The sequence below is a fragment of the Candoia aspera genome, chromosome 4 (genome assembly GCF_035149785.1).
Source record: "Candoia aspera isolate rCanAsp1 chromosome 4, rCanAsp1.hap2, whole genome shotgun sequence".
NCBI classification, from domain to species: domain Eukaryota; kingdom Metazoa; phylum Chordata; class Lepidosauria; order Squamata; family Boidae; genus Candoia; species Candoia aspera.
Window position 1 is genome coordinate 64,628,524 of NC_086156.1, and position 17,956 is coordinate 64,646,479.

The following is a 17,956-nucleotide window of genomic DNA, read 5'->3' on the forward strand; positions in this document are numbered from 1 at the left end:
TATATTCGGGTGTAAAATAAGAAACGTATAAACCCCAATAAAATACATACATAATACATACATATTATCATCTATTACATAAATACAAGCTTTGTGTGTGGTTTTCATATAGTAAAGGGGAAAGCATTTTGCTTGTGTTTAAGTGTAAACAGGTCCATTATTTCTGCTTAACTCACTTGACTCTTTTCTCCCCTATTTGTTGAAGAAAGAGTATTTTGGTGATAACACTTTTCCGCATGCTTATCCATGTCTTTTTCTGTCCACTGATGCTAGTAGGTAGAAATAGGAAGCTAGAGTACTGTACCAACAAGCCCTTCTGCTAAAAACACTGTTAATACATGTGGACTGGTAACTTTAGACTCTTTAGGGGGCATCGTGGCTCAGTGGTTAAGAAGCCAGTCTTGTTGACCAGAAGGTTGCAAGTTCGGCGGTTTGAGACCTGAGTGCCACATGACGGAGTGAGCTCCCACACTCACCCCAGCTCTTGCCAACCTAGCAGTTCAAAAGCATGCAAATGTGAGTAAATAGGTGCCACTTCAGTGGGAAGATAACGGTGTTCTGTCCCTGTCATGCTGGCCACATTACCACAGAAGCATCTTCGGACAATGCTGGCTCTTCCGCCATGAAACAGAGATGAGCATGGCCCCCTAGTGTCTGTCATGACTAAATGGGAACCTTTACCTTTACCTAACTTTAGACTCAGTACTCCTTATCTATAAATGGTAGTATACCTTGTCTGATTAACTAGGCATTTGTACAACCCTCCTGATTTTATAATTCTTGATCTCTAATAACCCATGGAGTTTTTTACAGATGGGTCTAAGAACTGAATGGATTTATATGCTATAGAAGCTATGTCAAGAATGTAGATTGTTAGTTCACCACCTCATATTTCAGTATTCTAACTTTCTGATCAAAGTACATTTCAGGTACTACTCTTATAAAGAGCATGCCACATTTAACATCCTGCTTTTAGAATTAAAACTTGTGACATACTGAATATATCTAATCAAGGTTATAATTATTGTGTTTATTTTTATTGACAGATAGATCAATCTCTCATTTTGCTTTCTTTTTCAGGAGGTTGGCAGCATTATTGGAAAGGTCAGTAAGCCATTTATTCAAGGCTAAATTTATTAGAGACTTGATTTATTTAATATTTTTACAAAAACTTTGTCGGCACAAGCTAATACATGTTTTCATTTCTTCAACAGAAAGGTGAAACAGTTAAGAAGATGAGGGAGGAGGTAAACAATAAAATAGAAACCTGATTTACATTCTTTTGTATTTCAAAAATGGCTGCTGCTAGTGCTCTGGGATTGATGATAGTGGTATAAATCAGGGCTGCCACTAAGTGGCTATAAAGCAGATCTGCAATTTTCTAACAAAAGTGGAAACTTACACTACTTACAGTGCAATTGCACTATAAGCAAACTGATTTATAATCCATCTGTTCAGTAATGAAACTCACTACATCCTTTTCATTCAGCCTTATAAATTTGTGAAGGTAAAATGGGACATTTCATTTATATTATCCTAAACTTGTTGGAGACAGAAGAGGATACAAATGGATTAATGTTAGCTTGATCCAATTTTTTCAAATTAATTATTCAAAGAGCAATGGAGTTAGCCAGATTGGACTGCATTATTATTCTCTTAATTTTCTACTGTTCATCTTTTAAATATATGTCTACCTCTCATTAATCTAGTAAATCTGTGGCAAAATCATAGTACCTTATTATAGTCGCTGACCAGAATTCTGTAGGTACATAACAGAAAAAGTATGAGACCAATTAAAAATAATAAGTGAAAAGACTTCAATAGATATTAGCAATAATCTTCAGTGCTCAATGTAAAGTATAAATATCTAGGTTGTGATCAGTGGTTTGAGAAATAAACAGAAGGGAAAGAAGAAATGTGTCACTAGAAAGTTTTCCCTTAATGTTTTTATGCTTAGTAGCTGTTTGTTTTATTCTGCAGTTATTATCTAAAGTAGACATTTTCCTTTGTATTTCACTGTTGTAATAATTATAATATATTTTTAAAGAATTACAAATCAGAAAGAAAGCCTAAAGAACAATAATCTAAAATAGAATTTAAATGCAAATACTAAAATATTAAAACTAAGCTAAAGGACTTAAAATTAAATTGCTAAACTGCAAAACTTTATTCAGGCATTCAGTAGCTTCTGACTCTTCATGTCCCAATGGATACCATTCCACCAGGATTGTCTGTCTGTAACTACTCTTTTGAGTTTTTTTGTATTCAGATTTGTGTTGCCAGTGATAATACCTATAGATCTTGTCTTCTATCAGCCTCTTTTTCTATTGACTTCCATTTTTCCAAGCATCCGGTGACTTTTACTTTCACATTTTTTTTAATCCGTTCAGTTGTGACTTATTCTCAGAGGCTGCCTGGACAAGTCCCTGCAGTTTTCTTGGCAAGATTTTTGGGAGTGGTTTGCCATTGCCTCCTTCTCTGAGAGAGAGGGACTGGACAACTTTGTGCCCAAGGCGGGACTAGAAGTCATGGCCTCCCAGTTTCTAGCCCTGTACCTTAACCACTACACCATACTGACTCTTTTCACATTATGTGCCCCAAATATCTCCATTTTATTATTGTTTCCAGTAAGCATCTGGTTTTATTTAGTATTGATTCAGTCTTCTGGTCCAAGGTATTCCCAACAATTTTCCCTAGCTCCACAATTCAAAGAGAACATTTTTTCTTCATTCAGAAGCCTTTCTGATGATCCAGATTCCACAGCCAATCGGGAAAATCATATATTTGTTGTCACTGTAATGTCTCTTCACTTTAATATTTTAATATTTTGTTTGGCTTGTGCAGTGAATATGCAGGCTACAACCCCCAATTCTGGCAGTCTGCTTGCCTGCCAGCCTGCCTGCCAGATAGGCTTAGACATTCACAGACTTTGAACCTAATTATTTATGAACCATAGCAACCGCCATGTAAGTAGATAACAGATTCCCCTCAACCCCTTCTCCACCTCTCCAGGGGAAAGGGAGAAGAGTAAAAAGTGCAGGGAGCCGTGGGAATGACCTTGCCTCATGGCTCAGACTTGCTGCAAGAGAGGCAGGCAGCTCAACTTCTCTTAAAGGAATATACTTGTATACAGCAAAAGCTACATACAAGCAGACAGCAGATGCACACAAGCAGGAAGGGACAAAAATTACAGCAGGAGATTCAGTTTGGCTTTCAACTTAGTTCTTCTCTTTTCCATGGCCCTCAAAGAAACTGGACTCAAAATTTATTGGCCCCTTCCTGGTTGTGCAACAAATTAACCCAGTGGCCTTTTGTCTGCAGTTGCCTGCATCAATGAAGGTTCATCCTGTCTTCCATCATCACTATTCGTCTGTGAACCACCATAACCCCCCACCCCCACAGCTTATGCTCAAGATCTTCTACCTCCCCTCATTCTGGTGGATGGGGAGGAAGAGAACGAAGTGGCAGCTTATCTGGACACCAAATGCAAGGGGAAAAAATTGGAATACCTGATAAGAGCTATCCTGAATCATGGGAAAGCACAACAAACATCCATGTCCAATACCTAATACACCAGTTTCATCTGCAGTTTCCAGGAAAATCTCATCCTTGTGATTTGCCAGTGCTTCAGTCACAGGAAGAAGAAGACTCTGTATTTCCCAGCACAAGGGGCTCACCAGAACAGATGAGTGTGCAGCCAGAGAGAGGAAGGCTCTCCAGCTCCATCCACTTCTGGGCTGCAGGACTTACTGGGAGATCCACCAGGAGAGGACAGTGAGAGCAGGTCCAGACAACTGCAAGAGGAGAGGGGAAAGTGCCACTCCGTCTACCTCCGATTTACAAGAGTTACTGACTGGGAGGGAGAAGAGGGAATCAGCAATGCATTCCCATCTCCTTTCCAGGGTTTTCTTTACACAAAGTATGGGAGATTGAGTCTAATGGGGGAGGTGGTGTAGGGGGCCATGGAGATAACCTTGGATAAGGCATCCAGAAGCTTTTAGTACAAGAACAGGTGCTGAAACTTGCAGTATGCCCAGGGAGGATGGAAAGCATTAGAAAAAGACTCAGACTGCCCCTCACCCTGGCAATTCTCTGGGGCATAAGAGGGAGGGAAGGGAAAAACACAAACAGACTTGCAAGATTCTGTAATTTATCTCAATAAATTATAGTTCAGTACTTCCTATGGAGTCACTTTCCTGATCTGGTTTACCTCATAGGGTTGACAAAAGCTATACTGAGGTAGGGAAAAGGAGATTAATCTCTTCAGATAAAAGGAAAATCTGTAAGAAGCTGGAGAAAGCCCAAGAAAGCAAGCAAGTTATGTTAGCTTCAGGCATCAGGTCATGCTAAGAAACTGGTAGCAAGTCTGGCTAGAACTTATGCGTGGAGTTTAATTTCTGTTATTTTAAGTGATTAAGTCTACTATTTTGTCTCTGGTTTTTATTTTGTCTGTACAATCTTGTTAAGATTTATGCAACTTGGAACCCCTTATAGAAGAGTTGCCTCTAAGTTAGGAGCACACCAGCATCATCTTCTGCTCTGCCAGAGCTTTATATTTTCCTTCATAAGGGGGTCAGCCTTACCACTACCGTTTGTTATAGTCTTTCTCCCAAGTAGCAGATATCTTTTTATTTCATGGCTCCAGTCACCATCCCTGTGAATTTTTGAGCCATTCTATCTATTTCTTCCATCACTCCTTTATATCTTCTATATTTGCCCTTTTTATCTTTTATCATATCCATATTTGTATAACTGATTTCTATAATTTTCTTAAATAATTTTCCATTCAATATTATCCTTGATTTCTTTGTATTACTTATTTAAATATAACTCTTTCTGTCTTCTTGCTCAACATTTAGGATGGCAAATTTTCCTGTTTCTGTTGCCTTTTTCTTTCCACCTTTCTGCAACTATTTTCAACACAACAGCAGATAAATATTTTGATATTTTTTGCTTTTTGGAATGTTTTGGTTTGCTTCATTTTTAATGATGTCACAAATTCCAATCTAGAGTTCTTCAGGCACTGTATTTATCAAAGCTAATCCATTAACTATATTCTTTACTTTCACTCCATAATCATATGCAATATTGCCAAAGTCATTGTCCTGTGGGTTTTTATTTGTTTTCTCAAGTTTAAGTTGTAATTTTGCAAGGAATTTGAACCAAAGTCTTGTTTTTGCTGAGGGCATATAGCTCCTACTACCCTGCAGAGAATATAGTAAATTTGAATTCTGAGTTGTCTATATGATAACTTCATGTGTCTTTGAAGTTGCTGGAACAAGGTGATATGAGAGACTGTGGGAAGGCTAGGAAAGGAATGGAAGGGAGGGTAGTCATAAACAATCAAGAGATAGGGGGCAAGTTGACTGACAGCTTATTACATAAACAGCAATTTAGTTCAAGTGGCAAGAGACCTGGGAAGATGTGTTTCAAATCATTCAAAGAGACCCCACCTTAATTATCTCACTATAAATGAAGGTGGGAAATTCCTCTTAAATTTTGCAGGATTCTGTATTTACTAGCATTATTTTTCTGAAATTTATGTAGTTCTTGCTTTCTTGATCTTACCCCTTAAGCTGTGAGGGGCTTGACAACTATTTGCTATAAATATTGAATTTTCTTTGCAGAACTCTGTCTCCTGTTTTGCTTCATACCACTGGGACCACATTTTCCCATTATTCAGATGTTATTTTATTTTCAACTTTAGCATTACAGTCTTCTATACATCTTTGGGGGGGGAGTGTTTTTGGTGTTGTGTCAACAAGATATTGCAAATCAACATAGCATAGTTCATCTCCTGTTTTCTTTGCATCTATGGCTGGAGCATAAATTTGGAAAACCATATTATTGAATGGCTTGTCTTTGACTCAAAATCATTGCTTTCTGAGCACTGACTTTAACACTCTTTTGTTAACACTGTATTGAATACTTAGCATGAGGTCATAAGTGATAAAAAACCATAAAGAACACCTGGGATCTTTTATATAACTGGTGCTATCATGGAGCTGTGAATGTCCCTGTAAAAGAGGCAGTACAAAAGTACATAATAGGCCAATTTCTAGTGCTCCTTCCCCACCTGAGCAGAGTCTGTCACCAAGTAGTATGTTCTTAAATCTATCCTGATGAATTGCTGAAGGGAAGATATAAAAATGCAGAAGAGTAAAAACTCTGTGGTACTTCGGGCAAGTAAGATATTGTGTTGACTGGCTGTTACATAACCATGAAGCTAAATTAGGTGCATACCAGGCTGAAGGGCAGCATTCATGATTATCCTCTGTTTTCATGACAATAATTAGCACTTTGCTTTGTATTCATTATCAGCTTTAAAAGGTATGCATACCTACAGTCATATAGGAAAACTATTTCAAGCATTGCAGATGTAAGGTTTGGGGGGGCAAGGGTTATAAAATAACTTGGGGATAGGGTGTTGTAAGATAATACTGAAACCTTATATCTGACCTGGAAACATGTGGCCCAGTATATGTAGCTTTTCTCATATAGATTAACTGCTGCAAACATCATCAGAGGACAACTGATCATATCACATCCTATTCTTCCACAGCCATTCTTTCAACAGCAAGGAAGAAGCGTTTTTTCCTGTTATGATCCCTATTCTTTGGAATGCCCTCCCCAGTGCACACAAAATAAATCATATATGGATGTTGTTATAATTCAGACTCATGCGGAAAATACTTTTACTAATCTTGACACATGAGAGTCTGTTGTTACTGTATGTGTTTTATTATTATAGTACACCTGCTACCTCTAGGCCACTGGAGTTGAGCAGCCAATGCATTTAAATAAATAAATAAATGATATTGATATTGATATTTGTATATATTTACTGGATTTAAGATGTTTCAAAATTGACAAGTCATAAATATTTTAAATAAAAAAACATTTTTCAAAGTTGTATGTATAACTATCAGTCACTTGCCTATCTGAACCTTTCTTTAGTTTTTTTCAATATTACAGACCCATGTGTAAGTGCTATGAATCCAAATTACTTGTCTTTAATTATCAAATGAACTCTAATAATTATGTTTGATCTTTGCCAAACAAGTTTATGAAAGAGCATTTTGTCTTCACAGAGTGGAGCTCGAATCAACATCTCTGAAGGCTCCTGTCCAGAAAGAATTGTGACTATAACAGGCCCTACAGACGCAATTTTTAAAGTTTTTTCTATGATTGCAGTAAAGTTTGAAGAAGTAAGTAAATAAAAATTATTCTTATCTTAAGCTACATTTAATTGCTTTATGTTTGCTTTAATGAAATTGTATCGTTGAGGTAAATATTTATTTCAAAAATACTTATAAATGTAGCATAGCAGTAACAATGGAAAGGATAACATAGGCCATTTGCCTGCTGTTTCATAATTTTATTTTACTAGGGTTGTGGTCTGAACCTGGATGAAAGCCTGAGGTAGATCAAAGTCATTCATAACAGGAATGCAAGTCAGAGCATTTCACCTGATCACCATACCTGTCCCCATTCAAAACTCCAAACTCCAGCAAGCTACAAATGGAAGAGATGCAACAACCACGTCTCAAAACTTTAAACCCCCAAACAAAACACTTTGAGTGTTTGAGGGAATGGTGGAGGATTGGATTCAGTCTGTCTTCCCCTCAGAGTGATCCTGGCAATCAGACAACCCTCCCTTCTCTCAACAGCATTTTGGTGGCAAGATCATAGCAATATGGTCTCTCCAGTATTTATTGGGCAGTACAACACTAGCCAAGCAGAATCAAGAAAGGACAAGGCAAAGCAGGGGTCAAACCGCAAGGGCAAAATATTACTGAGAGACTGAAGAAAGCTGTGGAAACGGGTGAGCAAGCTATTGCTAAGATCCAACATGAAAATTAACATGATGAGGACTTTCAGTCTGGCTTACTGCAAGAACAGATGTCTAGAAGACGGTCAACATGAAGCTTTGGAAAAAGAATATTTTTTTATTCATTTCTCACATTTCTTCACCACCCATCTCACCAAGCGACTCTGGGTGGTTATCAATCTTCTATACTTCTTTAAACAAGCAAACCACCTGTTTCCCCACAGGTGGTTTGTTGGACTGTTGCAATCAGATCCTGGGAAAGAGGGATTTAGAAAAGGGCCCTGCCCTTTGAACATTTTCTTTCTTGTTTGTTTGTTTGTTTGCACTTATATCCAACTGCAATCAATTCCTGAAGCAAATACAATATATTTCTGTAACATTACATGGTGAAAACAGCTCTTTGTTTCTGAATTGCATATTAAAATCCAGAAACTGTCAGTTTAGCTAACTACTGCTGTCTGCGGGAGGGGGAGGGGAAGCGGGGAGAAGCAGCAGAGCTTGCGTTGCATTGGCACCATGCTGCTTTCATGTTGGCAAAAGACTTTGATCCTGTGGATGAACCACCATAATGGCACAGTATATTGAGCTTTTTCTGAAGTCCAAAAGACACCTTCATATTGGATAGGGAACTCTCTCCACGTCCCTCATTTTAATCTGTACATTCTTCCTGGCCAATATCACTTTTTAGATTTGAACCAAAAAATGTATAATTTATAATCTGAATGCTAGATGACACAGACACTCATGCATTATTTGATATGTTAAAAATTATTTACATTTGTATAATACCTTCAGCTCTTCAAAAAGTTTCATATGCATTATTTAATTGCAATAGTTATATCAATCCTGTAAGCAAATCAGTATTGCATTGAAGAAGGTGGGTAGACAACACTGAGAAAAAGCTGCTACTCTAAGGTCCAACCTAGTATGGTTAATTAGGAATTTCTTATATTAGTTCTGGTGAATTTGGATATGAATGAGATTTGTTTTCAAGAGAAGCAACTAAATAAAATTAGATTTTAATTTAAAATTAAATTTCTCACAAACTTCCTGGTCTTCCTTCTCTGTATAATACACAAAAGCAGAAAAGATGCAGGTTGTCCTTGCTTAACAACCACAATTGAGACCAAAATATTAGTGCTAAGCAAAGCGGTCATTAAGTGAATCTGACCAGATTTTACGATCTTGTTTGCAATGGTCATTGAGCAAACCACTGTGCTCATTAAGCAAACCACGTGGTCGTTAAGTGAATTATGCAGTTCCCCATTGATTTTGTTTGCCAGAAGCCGGCCGGGAACATTGAAAATGGTGATCACATGACCACAGGATGCTGCAAAAGTCATAAATGCAAACTGGTTGCCAAGTGCCCAAATTGTGATCACTTGACTGTGGGGACACTACGACGGTCATAAGTGTGAGCACTGGCTGTAAGTTGGTTTTTCCAGCACCGTCATAAGTCTGAACCATCACTAAACAAATTGTCATTAAGTGAGGACTACCTGTAGTTGAATTTGCTATGGATATCATCCTCATCTTACCAACTTGGACTTCGTACTGGAGACAGGCCTAAGCATAACTGATAACACCTGGAACTGAACTTAACAAAATGTTAAGATGGAGATTCTTGCCTGTGAAAAATGTTTTTATTTTTATTGAAGAGCTTGATGGAGAACAAAATAGAACATTGACAATGTCAACAATATTTCCTCCACTAAAATATGCATCCCAATTTTTTCATTTATTGCAGCATACTTTTAATATTTCCCCCCAACCCCACCAGGAAAATTACTTTTAACTTCAAGGACTTCCAAACCCATTCTTTGCTTATCCTATTATTGTATGTAATAAGTCATGCTATGCTGCCTCATTGTGGTGAAGGGTTGGTCCTGGGAGAAATGAACAAAGAACACCAGGAGTATACTGTATACTCCCTGCAGGATCACCTAAGGCGTGAAGATCATCCCAGCTGCTAGCTAAAGCAAGCAGGCACCCGTATTGGGTAGCAATGATACAGAAAGATGCTGGAGCTTGATGATAACAGCAAAGGCATAATTTCATGCTGCATGGAAGAAAACAATGCTAAACTACTCAGTGAAAAAAAAATGGGACTAAGATTAAATACTGTATAAAGACCAAACAAATTGCAAACAGGTACAGCAACTAGTCTGAGAACTGATCATAAAGATACTGAAAAAGTGGGTAGCTTTTGCCTTTGAGGAACAACTAAAACTAGTTACCAAGAACTAGGAAACCAGCAGTCAAGAAATATACTGCAGACTAACAGTTGGTAAGGTAGTAATGAAAGTAATGGAAAAGATACTTAGATGCTGTGGCAAATCTATACCTACAAAGATCAGAATCATGCACACCATGATTTTCCCTTGACACTCAATGGAGGAGAAAGTTGGACCTGGGAGAAGCAGGATAGAAAGAGTATTGATGCTCAGGAAAAGATTCCTGAGGGTATCATGGATATTCAAGAAAAGAAACAAATGGAGTATAAAACAAGTCAATCCAGATCTGACTCAAGGCACAAATGGCCAGGCTCAAATTTGGACACATTGTGCAAAGACCCAACTCTCTTGAGAAATCTATGTGCTGGAAAAGGTAGAAGAAAAAAGAAGATGATGATCAGCAGCATGGTCAATGAATTCTATTGCAGTGGCAATGGGTGTACTGTTGGAAGACCTGAAGGGCCAGGTTAGGGACAGATCATCCTGTAGGTCTGTCTATCTGGTTACTAAGAGCTGACACTAAACATATGGCACAGAATCAATGAATCATCTGTGGCCTATAGTAGATATCTATGAAGATCTGTTTTATTATGGAGCATTTTGTCTCCTTGTTCCTTTTCCCTTTCTTCTCTTAGCCTAACCACATTTTTGTTTTGGACATTTATCTTTAAACAGCAACTTAGGTAGCTTGCAAATCAGGATATAAAGGAGAGAATGATAGAACTCCTAGCTCTTGCTTGTCTTTTGAATACTAGATCAAAATTGCAGGTTTCCACTATTATTACAATTATTATTATTATTGCCTGACTTTCAGTAACTCTGGCAGTTTTTATATGATAGGAAATTATAATTTCCTAGACCAATTTTTCTTATTATGTTGCATGGAACAACAGGGTTTCCAAAGCATCTGAAAGGAGTTCCTTGATCTACAGCTTAGTTGGTCTTGGAATCATAGAATGTAAGGGTTGGAAGGTACATGAGAGATAATCTAGTCCAGCCTCCCTAGGCAGCCTGTTCCATTGTTGAACAGCTCTCATGTTAGGACACTTTTTGTAATGTCCATCTGAAATCTACTTCCTTGTATTTTAAACCTATTGTTTTTTGCCCTGTTAACTGAAACAACTAATTTGCTCTTTTACATGACAGTTCTTCAGATACTTGAAGATAGCTATCATGTCTCTCCACAGTCTTCTTTTCTCCATATTAAACATACCCAACATCTCCTAACCAGTCCTCATTGTCAGCTTGGTTCCTCTCTCCTGACACTCTCCAGTCTATCATTCTCCTTCCTTAAATGTGTTGCCTAGAACTGGACAGTATTTTAGGTGCAATTTAATCAATGCAAAATAGAAAGGAACAATGACTTCTGAATTTAACCCTATATTTCAGTTAATGCAGTCTAGGATTGCATTTGCTTTTTTTATTTTAATAGCTGCATCATACTGTTGGCTGATGTTCAGTTTGTGATCCACCAGGACACCAGATCTTTTTCACTGCTGCCTAAAGTAGTCCTACCCATCCTTTTCTTATGCCTTGATTTTTCGTATTCAAATGTATGACTTTGCATTTGTCCCTGTTGAAATTAATCTTGCTGGTTTATACCCACTGCACCTTCTTCTTAATCTTGATATTATACTCTAAAGTGTTTACTATCCTCCCTATCTTTGTGACATTTGCGAATCTGATAATAATATTTTCTAACATCCTCATCCCAGTCATGTATAAATACATTGAACAGCACAGGGCCTACATGTAGAGTGGAGCTCTTCCTTTCAGCTTGACACAGAGCCATTGGTATACACTTGTTGGATACATTTGTTCAACCAGTTCTGCAACCATCTAATAGTAGTACACATTCTGTCAAATTTTCTACTAGAATTTCATACAAGACTTTGTTTGTTTGTTTGTTTGTTTGTCAAATTTCTGTCACCGCCCATCTCCCCCAAAGGGGGACTCTGGGCGGTTTACAACACAATAAACAAGTTAAAACCATAAAACATAGATTACAATATAGACTATCATTATAAATAGATAAATATAAGATCCATTGTGGCAAGAAGCTCTCATCCAATGGGGAGGGCACTACGGTGCCAACCACTCCCAGGAAGAGCTGTTGCCCTTCCCATCCCAAGCAAGGTGGCAAAACCAGGTTTTTAAATTCTTCCGGAAGTCTGGGAGCAAAGGTGCCCGCCTCACCTCCGGGGGCAAGATATTCGAAAGGGCGGGCACCACTGCAGAGAAGGCTCACCTCCTGGACCCCGCTAGATGGAATTCCCTCGCTGATGGGGTCTGTACCATGCCCTCACTGCATGACCAGGTGGGACAGGACGATGTGATGGGGATGAGATGGTCCCTCAGGTACCCTGGCCCCATGCCATGTAGGGCTTTAAAGGTGATAACCAACACCTTGAATTGGACCTGGAAGCAAACCGGCACCCAGTGCAGCTCGCGCAGGAGTGGTGTTACATGTGCCAATCTAGGGACACTGATAGCTATCCACACGGCTGCATTCTGGACCAGCTGAAGCTTCCGGATACTCTTCAAGGGTAGCCCCATGTAGAATGCATTGCAATAGTCTATATGACCAGGGCATGAATGACTGTTTGGAGGGTGTCTTGCTCCAGGAAAGGGCACACAACACGAAGTTGTGCAAAGGCCCTTCTGGCCATGACTGCCACCTGCTGTTCAAGCAGGAGTCGCGAGTCCAGGAGAACCCCCAGGTTCCGCACCGGGTCTGAATGGGGCAGTGCAACCCCATCCAGAACTAAAGATGACAACTTCCTGGATGTAGAGAAGCCATCAACCCACAGCCATTCCGTCTTACCAGGGTTCAGCTGAAGCCTGTTGTTCCCCATCCAGGCCCCCACAGCCCCCAGGCACTGAGACAGGGCAGACACTGCATCACTTACTTCACCCGGGATAGAGATATATAATTGAGTATCATCAGCATACTGATGATACCTCATTCCATGGTAACAGATGATCTCACCCAGCGGTTTCATGTAGATGTTAAAAAGAAGAGGAGAGAGAATCGAACCCTGCGGCACCCCACACAAGAGGGGTCAAGGGTCAGATCTCTCATCCCCTATCACCACCGATTGGGACTGGCCCTGGAGGAAGGAGGTGAACCAGTGGAAAACTACGCCACCCACCCCCAACTCCCTGAAGCATCCCAAAAGGATACCATGGTCGATGGTATCGAAAGCCTCTGAGAGGTCAAGAAGAGCCAGGATGGTTCCCCTCCCCCCATCCCATTCCCTCCAGAGATCATCCATAAGCGCGACCAATGCAGTCTCTGTCCTGAATCCTGGCCTGAAACCTGACTGAAAGGGGTCTAGATAATCCGTTTCATCCAGAATCCTCTGGAGTTGTAACGCCTCCACTTTCCCAACTACCTTCCCCAAGAAGGGAAGGTGGGGGACAGGATGAAAATTGTCCAACACAGTAGGGTCCAGTGATGGTTTCTTGAGGAGGAGGTGTACCAGCGCTTCCATGAAGGCAGCTGGAAACACCCCCTCTCTCAAGGATGTATTAACTATCGCTTGGACCCAACCACATGTCACCTCCTGGGCTGCTTTTACCAGCCAGGAAGGGCATGGGTCTAGATGACATGTGGTGGCATTCACAGTCTGGAGGATCCTGTCCACTTCCTCGGGCCTAACAGGATCAAACCAGTCCCAGATAACATGGTATGTACAATCCCTTGGCATCTCCTCAGACTGTGCCTCATGCGTAAAGTCCAACTTGGAATGGATCTGAGTGATTGTATCCTGCAGGTGCCCAGAAAACTCCTCCGCACAGCCCTGTAGGTGGGTAACTGAATCCACCTTACCCAGAAGGGAATGAGTTATCTTAAATAAGGCCGCCAGGCTGCAATCTGCAGATGCAATAAGAGCGGAGAAATATTGACGTTTTGCCACTCTTATCGTCACAAGGTAGGCCTTAATAGCGGCTCTAGCTTGTGTTCAGTCAGATTCGGTCTTTGTCTTCCTCCAGCAGCGCTCTAGATGTTTCTTAACCCTCTTCAGAACCCTCAACCCCTCCGTGAACCATGGGGAGTGTAAGGCTGAATGGGGCAAGAGAGGCCACACAGGTGCGATCCTGTCCAAGGCCCCGGCCACCTCCCTATTCCAGGCTGCGGCTAGGACCTCCACTGGACCATGCAGTAGATCCTTGGGTATAACCCCCAGCTCCTTCTGAAACCCTATAGGGTCCATCAGTCACTGGGGGCAGACCAGTCGAATGGGTCCTGCCTCCCCATGGAGTGGGGTGGCACACAAGAATCTCAGAGCCACCAGGATGTCTGACCATGACAACGGTGACAGATCTAGCTCTCCCCTCAGATCACATTGCCACTGTTCCAACAAGAAAACCAAGTCTGGAGTGAGGCTAGTCTCCAGTCGGGTCCCGAATAATCTGGGACAGGCCCATAGCTGCCATGGTAGCCATGAGCTCCTGAGCCGCCTCCGAGGCATGCCCCAGGGATGGCAGGTTGAAGTCCCGCAGAACCATAAGCCTGGGGAACTCCACTGCCAACCCCAAGACGGCCTCCAGCAGCCCAGGCAGGGAGGTTGCCATGCAGCAGGGAGGCTGGTACAGCAGCAGCACTCCCAACTGTTCTAAGGAACCCAGTTTGAAGCACAGGGTCTCATAACTGGCCAGTTGTGGAGCAGGGCCCCTGAAAGCCACTAGAGACTCTCGGATGACAACTGCCACCCCACCTCCCCTGCCCCAGTGTCTTGGCTGGTGCCACACCTGAAACCTGGCTGGACACATTTCTGAGAGGGCTACCCCCCCCACCTCTGGGCCCAGCCAGGTCTCGGTAATACACGCCAGGGCTGCCCCCTCCTCTGTGATCAAATCACATATGTGGGGGGCCTTGTTATTGGCTGACCTGGCATTAAGCAGCAGCAGCCGGAGACTGGGGTCCTCAAGGATCTGCTTTCCAGGGCCTGGGGCTGAACCTGGAGGGCCAGAACACACCACCAGTAACAAACATTGGGGGCATCTTCCCCAAAGATGGCCTGCCCTCCAGTTTCTGTCATACCATCCCCAGCCCATCACCACCTCAATAGGGTAACCTGCCCTACAGCCCCCAGAGTTTCCAGGCCCAGTTGCCTCCAATCCCAGACCTCTGGAAACCCTGGATTGAAATAAGGGTCCCCTCCCCCATGCATACATCCTATCACACTGGACCAGCCTTGGGTGATGGTAGGCTCCCTGGTGCACCAGCTCCCACTCTTGGCACCGCTAGGGCCCAGCCACCACCCCACACCCTCACTGTGCCCCCCCTCAGCCTCTCTCACTGGTTGTAGGGGGCACCCCACCCACTCCTACTTTGTTGGATGCTTGGCTGAAATAGGTCCATTGTATACCATGGTCAACTAATACAATAGGTCCATCATATACCATGGTCAACTAATACAATAGGTCCATCATATACCATGGTCAACTAAATGGAGATAAGATTATTTCCATTTGTGGAAAAGCCCAAAATAAAGTAGGGGTTGAAGTGCTCTGCCCTTTTCCTGTCACCTGTGACTATCCTAACATATTTTCCTAGCATCTGACCCACCCCAAAAGCTCTTTCTGTTACTTGCAAACCAAAATTCCTTTTATGCTTTAGCCTTTCTGTCTTTTGGCAGATATTAGCTGCTTCCTGGTATACCTTCTCGATAATTCCATTCCTGTATATGTCCCCTTTAACTCTTCAGTCAGTTGAAAGTTCCCTATGCATCCACATTTTAAACTGCCACAATTTTTTTTTGTTTATTGGAATGGTATGTTATTGTACCATAACATACCATTCCAATTGCCCAGAGCTACTGGAATAAGTTGGGTATAAATTTGCCAAATAAATAAGTATTGTTTTTTAAAAACTCTTAACTTTCCTACACTCCCTTAGACCTGAGGATTTCTGTCTATGGGATTCTGCCAAATACCTCTCTGAACTTATTAAAATAGGCAGTTCTGAAATCTAGTATCCATATAACTATGCTTCATTTTCTGTAGTATTTTGATGACAGTTCCTCCCAAAGTTCCCACTGCTTTTACCTCTTTAACCAGCTCTTTCCTATTTCTTATCAATCCATATAGCATAGACTTGTCTCTTGTCTCTCTTTCAACCTCCTGTAAAATGAAATAGTCAGTAAGGCAACTGACGAACTTTTGAGACCTTGTAGTCTTAACCCAGTTAGTTTTCCAACTGCTGTCTGGGCATTTGAAGTCTCCAATTATTACTATTTTCTCTCCACCCTGAAAGTTCTGTTATCTGGTCCAGGAGGGCATTATCTAAGGGAAGAAATAGGAAGAATTCCAATGATGAAAATCCTGGAGTGAAAAACAATTCAGTAGGATTGAGAAATTCTGAAAAATGAAAAAATTAAGGCCAAAATACAAATATTACCTAAGAGAAAGAAAAATAAGAGACTGTTGATAAATCCATTATGGTTGCATAAAGAACTTTCTTACAGGTAGTTAATGATTGGGACCAGACTTGGGACCGGAATTTCCATCGCTAAGCAATGAAGTCATAAAGTACAATGTCACATGATTGCATTGCTTAGCAACAGCTCTCTGGGTAGTCCCTGTTGCCATTGTTAAACGAGCACCGCAGGCCATTAAGCAAGGACCTCTTTGCAACTTCCTGCCGATTTCCAACAAGCAATGGGAAAGCTGGCAGGAACTCGCAAGTCCCAGGCAGCTCACAAGCAGGCCAGTGGGCAGGTAAGCAGCTGCTGTGGCCTAGCACACATCTGGGCCAGGGGTGGCTGCTGTCAGGGGCAGGAGGGTGTGCAAGATGTCCTTTGCTCTCTGCCCCTGCTGCCCCCAACTGACCTTCACCATCTTCTTCCTCCCCCTGCTGATGAGGCATATCCAGCCTCGCCTTTTGCAAGGCAGCTGCTGGCTGTGCAAGGCCTTCTTCCTGAGGCCGCGCACAACCTTTTCAAAACTGCACATGGCTTTCCTAAGGCCTTGCGAGAGCAGGAGGAAGAAGGTGCCAAAAGTCAGCTGGGGGCGGCAGGGACAGCAGAGGTTGTGGAGCATAGGGTCCCTGGGGCAGGGTGGTGGTGGAGTGCAGGGTGGCCAAAAGGGCAGAGATGGAGGAGAGAGAGGCTGGTAGGGGGAAATTGAAGCACACCGTGCAGTTGTAAAGCAGGCGGGCTGCCAAGCGCCCAAATTTTGATCACATGACTGCAAGAGCACTGCAACAGTTGTAACTTCAAGGACTGGTCATCAGTACCATTTGTTCGGCACCATCGTAACTTCGAATAGTTGGTACAAGCTGTGAAAAAAAAGACAAGTTTAAAAAATAGAAAGAAGGGCATATAATAAAAGAATATCAGAGAATAGCCCAAATCTGTAAGAAGGGGATCAGGAAGGCTAAGGGTCAGAATGATTTGAGGCTTGCAGTGAATACCAAAAATAATCCCCCAAATTGGATATACATGAAACAGAAGGAAAGTCAAGGAAGTGAGCGATCCACTGGTGGGAGAAGATGGTAAGATGGTGACTGGTAACATGGACAAAGCTGAAAGCAGTAACAGTCTGCCAGAAGCTGCACCATAAGGGTTAGAGGAGAAATGCAAGTCAAAATAGGTAAGAAACTGGTGAGAGAAACCTGCTTTGGCTGCTTTGAATGAATTTGTCTCTGGGTCTGGAAGGATTATATCCCAGGGTACTAAAGGAACTAGAAGATGTGAACCCAAAACCACTGACTGTGATCTTTTGAGAATTTCTGAGTACAGGGGAAATGCCAGAAGATTGAAGCAAAGCTAATGTTGTTCCCATCTTTAAGAAGGGGAAATATGAATCCAGGAAACTACAGACCAGTCAGTTTGGCATCAAAAATTATAAAAATCCTATAACATATCATCAAGGAGTGGCTTTG

At 41.6% G+C, this 17,956-nt stretch overlaps 1 protein-coding gene across 3 annotated transcripts in view; it reads left to right on the forward strand.

Annotated features, from left to right (window-relative positions):
- Window positions 1-17,956, forward strand: part of LOC134495136 (poly(rC)-binding protein 3-like) — a 166,723-nt gene that overhangs the window by 109,321 nt on the left and 39,446 nt on the right. For all 3 annotated transcript variants that reach the window (XM_063300326.1, XM_063300325.1, XM_063300327.1), the window contains exons 3-5: window positions 1,081-1,104; window positions 1,215-1,247; window positions 7,092-7,208. In XM_063300326.1, coding sequence (XP_063156396.1) covers window positions 1,081-1,104; window positions 1,215-1,247; window positions 7,092-7,208 — 174 coding nt within the window. The remainder of the gene's footprint in view (window positions 1-1,080; window positions 1,105-1,214; window positions 1,248-7,091; window positions 7,209-17,956) is intronic.